This window comes from Uranotaenia lowii, chromosome 1 (genome assembly GCF_029784155.1).
Source record: "Uranotaenia lowii strain MFRU-FL chromosome 1, ASM2978415v1, whole genome shotgun sequence".
Classification (NCBI taxonomy): Eukaryota; Metazoa; Arthropoda; class Insecta; order Diptera; family Culicidae; genus Uranotaenia; species Uranotaenia lowii.
This window is the reverse complement of record NC_073691.1, coordinates 42215874-42228860: the sequence shown is the minus strand read 5'-3', so window position 1 is coordinate 42228860 and position 12987 is coordinate 42215874. Positions and strand designations below refer to the sequence as shown.

The following is a 12987-nucleotide window of genomic DNA, read 5'->3' as shown; positions in this document are numbered from 1 at the left end:
AAATCGCAATGGAAGCTGGAACAAGGAACATTCCGCGGACAAGTGGCACCCCAGGTAAATCCGCTGTTCCCTGGTGGGGACCCAAAGTTCGAGAAGCCATAAAACAAAGACGCAAAGCCCTAAGGTCGCTTAGAAGGATCCCCAACGACGACACCAGAAAGCATCAAGCTCTCTTAGAATTCAAAACTGCTCGTTCGCAAGCCAGAGCAGTTGTTCGTACGGCCAAATCCAAATGTTGGCAAAAGTTCACAGAGGAAATCCAACCCACCACCCCCACCAAAGTTCTGTGGAACAAGATAAAGGTCCTTAACGGAGAAAACCGCAAAAATTCCTTCCATCTTCTTCTGAACCAACAATATACTCTTGCCCTTGCCAATTCCTTCTGCGACCACTTCACATCAATATCCCCTCCCTCCAATACTCCATTGCTCCCCTTCCCAACATACCTATCCCACAACCAGAGAGACTACAACAGAAACTTCAGAATTGGCACTTAGAAAGGTCAAAGGCCTGTCCGCCGGTCCCGATGAAATAGGGTATCCCCTACTAAAAAACTTGTCCGCAGCTGGGAAAGGAACCTTACTCCAGATCTGCAACCAAATCTGGTCAAACGGCAAACTTCCACAAGGCTAGAAACTGGGCCTAGTCATCCCCATTGCAAAACCCAAACAAAATCCTCACCTCCTGGGCAACTACAGACCTATAACCCTTCTAGATTGCATTGGGAAAATATTAGAACGGATGGTCAATCGTCGACTGCACGTCATTCTCGAAAGACAGCAGCTGCTAGACTGCCAACAGTTCGCCTTCCGGAGCGGTCGCTCAACAGACGACTATTTCGAGATGCTAGAATCATCTCTCGATCCACCGACTCAAAACATCACCACACAGAATGCCTCTCTCTAGATCTATCTAAGGCATTTGGGGTATTGGCGGCCGAATGTTAAATTACATAGCAGACTTCCTCCATGACAGAAATGTCCAGGTACTTGTCAACGGAATACGATCCCACTCAAGACCCATCCATGGCGGAGTCCCCCAAGGCTCAGTTATTGCACCAACTCTATTTCTTGTAGCAGTCAATTCCATCTTTGAAAAGGTTCCAAACAACATCAAAACGCTCGTATATGCAGATGATATCCTCCTGATATCATCCTCCGCTTTCTCTAAAATCACTAGAAACGAGATAGCAAACTGGGCCCCTTCTGTTGGCTTTCAGTTTTTCCCCAAGCATATCCAGCCTCCTTCACATCGGCCCGAACCGAAGAAGGCTTGGGAAGCTCCCCAGCCTTACTCTCAACAACCAAACAATATCTATGACTCGCCAAACCCGTCTGCTGGGACTATGGTTGGATGACCGCCTTAACTTCAAGTACCACCTGGATCAAATTAGAAAAAAGGCCATTGACAAAATATCCATTCTGCAAATCCTCGCCAACAAAATCAGCTACGTCCACAGAGACGCCCTTTTCCGTTTTCTACATGGCTGGTTCTTATCATCGATTCTCCATGGCTTAGGCCTACTAAGTCGTGCCGATATAGAGGTAGTTATCAGTAAACTGGAACCTCTGTACAACCGCTGTGTTCGAATAATAAGCTCCGCCTTCTGCTCCAGCCCAATTCCTTCCCTGATGGCAGAAAGCGGCCAAATGCCGTTCAAGTATATTATCGCAAAGCCCCTGTCTTCCAAAGCCCTGAGACTACTCGCCAACAATGGTTCCAGAGACTCACTCATGGTCATCAGAACGAACAGGTTTTACTCTGAATTAACAGGACACGAAATACCACCCATCTGCTCGCGACCAGAACCCAAAATCCGATACTGGAACGACAAAGCTCCAAAAGTAAAACCTAACTTTGCTTCGAAGGATTAAAACCAACGATCCCCCAAATCTCATCCAATCCCAATTTCGACAGCTCTTTGAACAAAAATATGAACACCTCCCTCAAGTCTACACATATGGATCAAAAACTAACTCCGGCCGGGTGGCAGCGGAGTATACAACCGAACCAACAATCTTATCCTCCCCCTTCCAAAACAATGCTCTGTGTATAGCTCCGAAGCTTACGCGATTCTGAAAGCGGTCGAAATACAAGAACCTAGCACAGTCATATTTAGCGACTTGGCCAGCGTGCTCACAGCCCTGACACATGGCAATACCAAACACCCTTGGCTCCCCTCAATATCTAAAACAGCCATCGAAAAACACATCACACTATGCTGGGTACCGGACCACGCTGGAATCCCCGGCAATGAAGCAGCGGACAAACTCGCTGCAGCAGCTACACTATTGGACCCTCCACAGTTAGCCATCCCGCAACAAGACGCCTCACTCTATATCAAAAACGCCCTCCAGGGGTCATGGGACATAGAATAGGAATCGAATCATCAACCAAAACTAAGGGAAATAAAAAAAACTCTACAAACAAATGGTCCGATAGACCCAATCCGACCGAATTAAGGGCCCTCACCCGTCTCCGCATTGGGCACACTCTTCTCACTCATGAGCATCTCATGGCTAAAACTGACCCCCCCCATCTTTCCATGCTGCGACACAGCTATAACAATCAAACACATCCCTCCAATATGCCCACAATATCATCACCTACGACAGATTTGCTGCTCACCGCAGAGCATGCGGAAAATGCTCTCAAACTGCCCGCAGGAGAAGACCAACATCTTGGACTTCCTTCGCAGAGCAGATTTATACCACAAGATATGAAAATCAACCGAGAAAAAAGACCCTAAAGGGCTAAACTCCGCATACATCGAGAAAGAATGGCCTTAATGGGTTAAATTTCTATAAAAAAGAAAAAAAAAATGAATTGCTCAAAAATCTGGAAGATTTGGGATATTTCAGAGTTCGAGTTGGCGTTGACTCATGATGTCGAAAAATTTTCGCTCTGTGAAATAGTCGTTCTGATTGAGGAAGAAAAAAGTTTAAATAAGGAAGAACCAGTATCGCATCCAATTTAAAATAACTGCAAACTTGAACAAAACTGTGAAGTCCTCTAGCAAAAAAAAAAAAAAAACTACAGGATATGCGATGAAAAAAAATCAGCTTCGGAAACTTCGTTTGCAGTAGATTCCGACATCTAAACAGAGTCAGCCTGGCGATACAAAGGAAAGAAGGACGCAAGTCTTTCATTTTCCAGGACGCGCTCGCCCACACACGATACAAACATATTTCACGCGAACACAAACGATTGCTGGCGAAACATCTCCACCCCGGCTGGAAGGATGGTTTGTACAAAATATTTTGATCCCGACCGATTTTACTCCAACCGTTTGGGCACTCATTCAAGCAGTGCCATACACGATGCAAATCGTGTTCACAGCGGCAAAATTTCATCGCATTTGTACAAATGTTGTGTAGTCTGTGGCCCGCTTTACAAGTTTTGGCTATGTTGATAAAAGTAGAAGAAGATTGATTAATCTGACGTGCCAAACATATCAGGACGATCATTATTCAATTTGCTTGGATGCATGTTTTTCTGTTATCATCCAAATTATTGATCATTTTTTTGTCATCGCTCAGCCGGAACATTAAAACAAACATGACCGATTAAATTTTTGGTCCCCAGAGCTTTGGTCTTGAACTTGACAACGAACATCCGTCGCCGGGAAGCGACCATCAACATCAAATACCTTTCCAAATAGTGTAATCTGTAAGTATATGTTCATGAACTTGATAACCAAAATTTAAACAAGTAAGTAAAGAGAGTGCAGGCAAACGGTTTTGTCAAATTCGCGGTCGAAAATCTCCGTTGCGCCGAATTTTCCTGGCCCCCGCCCGGTGTTCTACTTTGTTGCAACTGCACCCAAAAAAGCTTCTCAATGGTTCCGATTGTTCCGAATGGAAAGTTTTCCACGGTATCAGAGGAAAAAACAACTTGGAAGCCGGTGATCCTGCCTGTATTATTGCCGCCGTCGCCGGGTGCATCTTCTGGTGGTTTTGTTTGATTCGTTCCGAAAAAAAAAACGTATCTCAAATATGATGCACCAGCCAGACCTGGGAACCAAGATAAGCGATGCTCTGGTTCGGATTGGGAGTTTTTACGCTCTCATCATGGGTCGAGAACCACTGTTCGCATATTAATGTTCAACATCCGGCGGCTAAAAAGACGCTGAAGTAAATGAAAATTTGAATTACCACTGCTAGCATCAAAGAACCAGTGGACAGCGACTTTGGTGGTTGTTTTTTCATTTGTTTTTTTTCCCTGTCATTTTTATTGCCCCCCTGGATAAACAGAATGCAAATGAAGTCCACTGACTGGCGATAAATATGAAAAGATATGGCGAATTCAAACAGTTTTCATTCACATAAGATTGTAAGAGGAAATGTGAATGAAGAGAAAAAGTTATGGCGGATGTGCAGCTTCAAACAGTAATGGTTGAAGGTGTCAAAATTAATATCTAAATTATTAAGACTGTCAAAATTGTCAAAATTTTCAAAATTGTCAAAATTGACAAAATTGTCACGGTCAAGGTGTGTATATATTCAGGAGGTGTTACCGATCAGCCATTTTGGCTATGCAACTATGCGGAACTCATGAAGTTTGTTTACCAACAAACCACAGAAAAGCTGAGCAAAAAATAAACAAACTCATTGAGAACCCCGCTCACTCCTCGCCTACTTACTGTGAAATTCGGAGAACCTAGTGTATCAAAAAACCTTGGTCACGATATGTTGAGTTAAAGGAAATCTTTCGATTGCTTTGATTCAGTAGAATGATTCAACCAGGTAGGCTCATAACACATATTAGAGTTTTCCGAATTTACAAAAAAACTCTGAATTGAGCTGAAAGTCGTTCAAAGTTGTCCAAAGATATTCAGAGTTATTAAAATTGTTAAAAAGTTTCTTTTTTTCAACCAGCTTCCAATTTCAGTTAAATCTCTAGACACTTACTTCCACATTTTGCCGAGATCCTTGCTGATCTCCGAGTTCTGCAGCTTCGGTTCCTGTTTGGACATTTCCCGGCGGGCGGCCTGGGCCCACACCATAAATGCGTTCATCGGCCGTTTGATGTGGTTTTTCTTCTTATCTGTCGGTGATCTAGAATGAGAAAAAAAATAACGAATGGAATTAATAAAAAAAAGTTTAAGTTGCAGAAATGTGGATTGATGATTAGCTGCTGCTCTGGTCTCATTAGTCACTGGAATTGGCCCGGCAGCGAAAATGTAATTAAGATCTTCCCTCTTAGCTGCTTTGAGTGAGGAAATTTCTGAGGAAAGGGGAAAAGGCTTGTTGACGTTGCGAATAAATATTGTATTTCAAACGAAAAAAAAACTCATTCCGCCAACTACTGACCGAGCAGAAGCTGGAAGATGGCACATTCCTTGAATCAAAACGTAGAGGAATCTTCAAATCCGTCGACTGGACGACTGATGGTGATTATAAAGTAGTATGTCGCCAGTTGGGGATCATTCTTGATACGAGAAGAGATGCAAGGAAAAAAACCATTCGGAGTATGTAGCAGAAGAAGGCTTATAATGGGCCAGATTGATCATATGTTTTGCATCTAGACCTCGTTCTGTCATAATGGTTCAATGATGCTGTGGATAGTTTATGTTGGCAATTTTTCCCCCTGCATATGTATATCAACGAAGAGAAAAGATGGCAAGCAGAGAAAAGTTCCATATGGGAAGTTTTATCGCAGAACGATCGACCAGGAGGCAGTTTTTAAAGTCACATCTGGAGTGTTTTTGGACAAGTAAAATTACTCAGATGACACATTTTTCATTTGAATTGTTTTTTTCCTACAGTTTCTTTATAAACAGCTTTTTTCACTTTAGCCTTAATCAGGTCAAAACATAATCAGTGAAACTACTGAAAACGGTATGACTCGTTTTTTCGACTTATATTAAAATTAAAATCTCTCGAAATCTCTATCTTCAGACGATCCTAAGATCTTTCAGCTCAAAGCTGCGTATGCTGCTTGAACCTTTACTGCTAAACAAGCCTCAACCTCAATGTAGTTGGACGAAAAAATCAAAAATTCTCTACTCATCTTCAGTTTTTCGTTTGGTTTTGCAAGTAATGTGAATAAATCTGTCAACAACTTAGATTTTTTAAAAAGATTTTCGGCTAACCGGGCCGGATCGCTAGACTTACTAAAATATTCACATCTAGTTCATATTTCGGGAAATATACCTGGATTTCGGGAAATATACCTGGAATTCCCGAGTATCGGAAAACGTTTGAAAATCCGAGGAATTCCTGAACCCATTAAAAAGAGCAAAATTTCCAAAAAAAAATACAAGACCTTAATAGAAAAAATGGGTTACATTCAACAGGGAAAATGATTGTACTACCTTGATAAATGGCTTATTTAGACTTTTTTCTTTCTAAAAAATGATTGAAACATTGAATGTTTTAGTTTTGACCTTCATCTTCATTCTTTCTCTGTATTTTTTGTCTTTTTTCTGTCTTTTTTTGTCTTCATTCTGTCTTTTTCTGTTCTTTTTTCTGTCTTTTTTCTGTCGTGTTTCTGTCTTTAATTCTGTCTTTTTTCTGTCTGTTTTCTGTCTTTTTCAGTTTTTTTTTCTGTTTTTTCAGTTTTTTCTGTTTTTTTTATTTCTTTTTACTGTCTATTTTCTGTATTTCTTCTGTTTTTTTTCTGTTTGTTTTCTGTTTTTTTTCTGTTTTTTCAGTCCTTTTTCTGTCTTTTTTCTGTCTTTTTCTGTCTTTTTTATTTCTTTTTTTCTGTCTATTTTCTGTCTATTTACTGTCTTTTTCTGTCCTTTCTATCTTTTTTCTGTCTTTTTTTTGTAATTTTTTCTGTCTTTTTTCTGATTGTTTTCTGTCTTTTTCTGCCTTTTTTCTGTCTATTTTCTGTGTTTTCTGTATTTTTTCTGTCTTTTTCTGTCTTCTTCTTTCTTTTTTTCTGTTTTTTCGTCTTTTTCTGGCTTTTAACTGTCCTTTTCCTGTCTTTTTCTGTTTGTTTTCTTTCTCTTTTGTGTCTTTTTTCTGTCTTTTTCGTCTTTGTTGAAAACGCAGGTTTCAGTGGTGGAATAGAGTTATCTTTATTCATGTTTCGTCTATGAGGTCATTAGATTACAACTGTATTAATTAGCGATAGCTAATTGTCATTTTGTGTATTTCTTCTGTCTTTTTCTGTCTTTTTTTTGTTTTTTTTCTGTCTTTTTTACTGTCTTTTTTCTGTATTTTTTTCTGTTTTCTTTCTGTTTTTTTCTGACTTTTTCTGTATTTCTTCCGTCTTTTTCTGTTATTTTCTGACTTTTTCGGTCTCTTTTCTGTCCTTTACCTGTCGCTTTTCTGTCTTTCTCTGTTTGTTTTCTTTCTTTTTCTGTCATTCTCCTTTTTTTCAGTCTTTTTTTTTTGTTTTTTTTTTGTTTTTTCTCTGTTTTTTCTGTCTTTTTACTGTTTTTTCTGTTTTTTCTATCCTTTATCTGTCGTTTATTTTGTTTGATTTCTTTTTCTGTCTTTTTTTCTGTCTTTTTCTGTCTTTTTGTCTTTTTCTGTCCTTTTTCTGTCTTTTTCTGTCTTTTTCGTCTTTTTCTGTCTTTTAACTGTCCTTTTTCTGTCTTTTTCTTTTTGTTTTTTTTTCTCTTTTGTGTCGTTTTTCTGTCTTTTTGTCTTTTTTCTGTCTTTTTTCATTCTTTTTTTCTGTGTTTTTTTGTTCTTTTTCTCCATTTTTTCTGTCTTTCTGTCTTTTTTCTGTCTTTTTTCTATCCTTTTCCTGTCCTTTTCTATCTTTTTAATGTAATTTTTCTGTCTTTTTTCTGATTGTTTTCTGTCTTTTTCTGCCCTTTTTCTGACTTTTGCTGTATTTTGTGTCTTTTTTCAGTCTTTTTCTGAATTTTTCTTTCTTTTTTCTGTCTTTCTTCTGTCTTTTTCTGTCCTTTCTATCTTTTTCTGTTTTTTTTTTTGTAATTTTTCTGATTGTTTTCTGTATTTTTCTGAATTTTTTCTGTCTATTTTCTGTATTTTCTGTCTTTTTTCTGTCTTTTTCTGACTTTTTCTTTCTTTTTTTCTGTTTTTTTTGTGTCTGTCTGTCTTTTTAGTATCTTTTTCTGTCTTTTTCTGTTTGTTTTCAGTCTTTTTGATGTCTTTTTTTCTCTTTTTTCTGTGTTTTTCCTGTCTTTTTTCTATCTTTTTTTGTCTTTTCTGTCTTTTTACTGTCTATTTTTTGTTTCTTACTGTCTTTTTTCTGTGTTTTACTGACTTTTCCTGTCTTTTTTCTGTCATTTTTTCTGTCGCTTTTCTTTTTTTTCTGTTTTTTCTGTATTTTTCCTGTCTTTTTTCTGTCTTTTTTCCTGTCTGTTTTCGGTCTTTATCCTGATTTCTTTTTTGTATTTCTTCTGTTTTTTCTCTGTCTTTTTGCTGTCTTTTTTGTTTTGTTCTTTTTTTTCTGTATTTTTTTCTGCCTTTTTTCTGTTTTTTTTTGTCTTTTTCTGTCTTTTATCTGATTATTTTTGTCATTTTTCTGCCTGTTTCTATTTTTTTTTGTTTTTTTTCTGCATGTTTTCTGACTTTTTCTGCTCTTTAATTTTTCAGACTTTTAACTGTCTTTTTTCTGTCTTTTTATGTTTTGTTTCTTTTTTCTGTCTTTTTCTGTTTTGTTTCTTTTTTCTGTCTTTTATCCGTCTTCTTTCTGTCTATGTTTTGTCTTTTTCTGTCTTTATTCTATTTTTTCTGTCATTTCTCAGACGTTTTCTGTCATTTTTTTCTATTTTTGCTGTCTTTTTCTATCTGTTTTGTCTATTTTCTGTATTTTGCTGCCTTTTTCTGTCTTTTTTTTTGTTTTTTTGTGTCCTTCTTCTGCCTTTTGCTGTCTTTTTTTTGTTTTTTTGTCATTTTTCTGTCTTTTTTTCGGACATTTTTCGGACATTTTTCTGTCATTTTTTCAATTTTTCTGTCTTTTTCTGTCTTTTTTGTCGGTTTTCTGTATTTTATCTGCCTTTTCCCGTCTTTTTTCTGTCTTTTTTGCGTCCTTCTTCTGTCTTTTTTTTTTTTGTTTTTTTTCTGTTTTTTCTGTCTTTTTTTCTGTCTTTTACTGACTTTTCCTGTCTATTTTTGTCATTTTTTTCTGTCACTTTTGGTTTTTTCCTTTTTTTTCTGTATTTTTCCTTTCTTTTTTCTTTTTTTCTGTCTGTTTTCGGTCTTTATTCTGATTTTTTCTGTCTTTCTTCTGTTTTTTCTCTGTCTTCTTCCTGTCTTTTTTTGTCTTTTTTGTGTATTTTTTCTGCTTTTTTTTGTTATTTTCTGTCTTTTATCTTACTATTTATGTCTTTTTTCTGGCTGTTTCTGTTTTTTTTTTGTGTTCTTTTTCTGCATTTTTTCTGCCTTTTTCTGCCCTCTGTTTCTTCTGACTTTTAACTGTCTTTTTCTTTTTTTTTCTTTTTTTTGTCTTCTTTCTGTCGATTTTATGTCTTTTTTCTGTTTTTCTTCTATCTTTATTCTATCATTTTTCAGACGTTTTCTGTCATTTTTCTATTTTTCTGTCATTTTTTTGTCTATTTTCTGTATTTTTTCTACCTTTTTCCGTCTTTTTCTTATCTGCCTTTTTCTGTCTTTTGTTTGTTTTTTTGTCTTTTTTCTGTCTTTTTTTTTGGACATTTTTTTGCCATTTTTCTATTTTTCTGTCATTTTTTGTCTGTTTTCTGTATTTTATCTGCCTTTTTCCGTTTTTTTTTTCATATTTTTTTCTGTCTTTTTGTGTCCTTCTTCTGGCTATTTTTTTGTCTTTTTCTGCCTTTTTCTGTCTTTTTTATGTCTTTTTAATGACTTTTTTCGGTCTTCTTCCTGTCTTTTTTTCTGGCTATTTGTGGTTTTTCCTGTCTTTCTCTGTAATTTTTCTGTCTTCAAATTTTCGTTCTAATTTTAACTCGGTTTTTCGATTTTGTGTTATGATGAAACTTTTGTCCAAGTTGTTCCAATTTTTCCAACAGTTCCAAGTGACGTTAATCGAAAATTTTAAAATAATAAGAAGAAAATATTATTGATTTCGATAAGGTTTATTGTACAATTTAAAATCACTAATTCACAATTAATTTTAATTATTAAAACTATTCCTAAGTTCTCAAAGGAACTCATTCGTTCAAAGAAGCAAACTCACTTCACCGTATTGTTAACATGACCGATCTCATGTTTCTTCAGATGATCCTTGCGTCCGAATGGTTTGTCACAGTGTTTGCACCGATACCGGGCCTCTCCGTGACGATGGTTGACATGGCGCACCAAATCAGAATAATAGTTGAACTCCGAGCTGCAAACCGTACAGGGGAAACTCTTGCCCTTATCGTGACGCCGTTGATGAACTTCCAGTTGCTTTTCGTTGGAGTACCATTTGCCACAAGTGGGGCACCGAAAGTTTCGCTGCACCCCATGAACCTGGTTGATGTGCTGCCGGAGTCCACCTTTGCTGACGAACATTCGCCCACACTCTCCACATTTGTTATCCGTGACTTGGACCACCATTTTGGCCACTGGCTTACGACCTCGCTTAGACGTGGGCTTCCTATTCTCGATCACCTGCACCATGCCTAGTTCTGCGTCCTCGACGTACGATATGGTGGGCCCATCTGTTGAACTTTGTTTGACTAGATCTTCGATGGTTGCTGGAGTCCGGGCTACCGTCAAAGGTTCTAGCTCCATTTGCGTCGGCTCTTCGTCGTTGCCACCATCAGAAAATCCGGAGAAGTACTGTTGAATCGTTTGCCTGCCACTGGACTGCGGCTCCTCAGCATTGACCGGCTCCTCAATAATGGTGGACCCTTCGTTGCTGGTGGCCTCGAAACTTGGGATAGCTGCAACCGGGAAGCCATAGCTGTATCGCTCGTTGAAGGTCCCAGCCTCGGTAGGTTCCGAGTAGTAGTGGATCCCGTAATGATGACCGTCAGAAACCGCCGCCGTTCCGAAACCTTCCTGACGACCGTAGAGTTCCTGGTAAATTAGTTGATGATCGTTTGAGCTCCCTTGGCTAATATCTTGGTAGATCGGTTCCGGACTTGCTGCAGCACTGATCGATGTAAAGGGCGTCTGCTGGTAACAAACCATCGGCGTTGGTGATACTATCTCAGCGGGATACTCCATGGTGGATAGTGCGTCTTCCAGGTACTGCTGATCCAGTTCAGCTATTTTCAGCAAATCGATGGTAGCTAGGCCGAAATCCATGATGATGAAACTTGATGCGGGATATTCTCACTGTACTTACTTACTGTAAGTAGTTCGAAAGTTGAATGTGTAATGGAGGTACTGGGCAGGGCTTTTAAATGGACCCTTTGGTAGTTGAATTTCGTAAGTCAGCTACCTGGTTACTTGTGTCGGAAGGCCAGTAACGCCGAACTTACAATTAAACTACCTAGAATAGGTAGGATTATCGTTTAATTTTAGTTTAACGAAATGACTTCAGTCGTACCTATAGCAGTCCAACAGAAAGTGTCGAAGTCACAGAATATGGAGTACCTGAACGGGCTTCCATTGATGCCAATACCTAATGCGCATTTCTCGATGGAAACTTGTTCATCTATGTAGTAGACCGCTGAAATTAACCTACCTTCCTTAGAATCGAGCGCCGAATCTTCGACTCATAGGGCCGAAATCAAAGTTCTCAACTGTTGGCGATCCGGCGCCAGGACATTCGCAACATGTATCTGTACGCCGTAGAGTCGCCTCCATACTCCTGGACGCCGCTAAAGATGGTTCTTAACACTCGTCGCTCGAATAATCCGAGTGTACGCAGGTCCTCCTCAAGCAATATCCACGTCTCGTGCCCGTAGAGGACAAGCGGCCCGATGAGCGTCGTGTACATGTGTGGAGTTCGTTCAAAGGTTAATTCTTTTCGACCGCAGTTGCTTGTGGAGTCACGACTTCCGCTGATAACTCGCCGCCAGATCTCACGGCTGGTGTCATTGTCTGCGGTCGATTGTACGTTACTTTACTTTAAGCATTGTGTAATGTATCCTCAGCAGCAAAAAAAACAATGATAGCAAAAAATGCCTTCATAGTTGAATCAATTATATTATTTTAGTGGAATTCACTTTACTTATTGTTGGATGTAGTTTACAGTTGGTCAATAACTTATAAGAAATGTGATTGAATGTAGTGGATTGTTTATAATTGGTATTGCTATGCTTTTTTCTTCGTGCTTATAGCAATTTTACGTAAGGAACAAGTTAACATGAAATCGTAATATAAATGATAATTCAAATTGTTGAAGAACGCGTTGTGTCAGAAAAAAGTATTGGTTGAAGGCCCTAGGAAGAACTGCATCTTGGGAGGGTGTTTTGTTTTGATGCCCATTTTTTTCTATGATATTTTTGCTCAAAAAATGCTTAAATAATACAAATAAAAAATAATGGTTTTGAATACTATTTGAATATTCATTTTTAAGCTCTTCTAAATTAACAGTTTTCGTTTTAAACAGAAACTTTTGAAAATATATCCTGAAATCATTGAAATCGTAAGCTATATTTTTCTAAGAAAACCTACACAGCAGGAAAAAAATAGTGCAATTTTAAACCAAAAACGATGCACGAAAACGGAACACCGATATTGATGTAAAATTCTACCATGATGTATTTTTTCAAGAATGTAATATTTAGGCGAGTAAATTTGGATCGAAATCGCATGACGAAAGCCGTCGAGTAAAATACACAGGGATGTAGATTTTAAGATTTATTATCGTAAATATTTTTTTTTACAATTAGTTGATTTTAAACGGCTCATACCTGTGTTCTTGTCATTTTTGCTGAAATACCAGCAATCCATTTGCTGGACTTTTCATTCGAGTTGTCAAATTGGAGTCTGTTTGTTTTCGTTCGCCGAAGCAAGGAGATACTTTGTTTCACGAACTTTGAATAGATTCATATAATTATTCTTAATTTTCTCTATATTCTACTAGACTAGACATCAAGTCAAGGGTGAGTTTTTATTAGATAGGTAGATATTCCATGCAAGATACTAATCAAAACTCTATTTTGGTGGCGGATGATTAACACTTTGGCACAAAGCTGCCACC

At 38.1% G+C, this 12987-nt stretch overlaps 1 protein-coding gene across 1 annotated transcript in view; it reads right to left on the bottom strand.

Moving 5' to 3' along the window:
- Positions 1–12987, bottom strand: part of LOC129738549 (transcription factor Sox-8-like) — a 61948-nt gene that overhangs the window by 10126 nt on the left and 38835 nt on the right. Inside the window, exon 2 of the mRNA XM_055729770.1 lies at positions 4911–5057. Coding sequence (XP_055585745.1) covers positions 4911–5057 — 147 coding nt within the window. The remainder of the gene's footprint in view (positions 1–4910; positions 5058–12987) is intronic.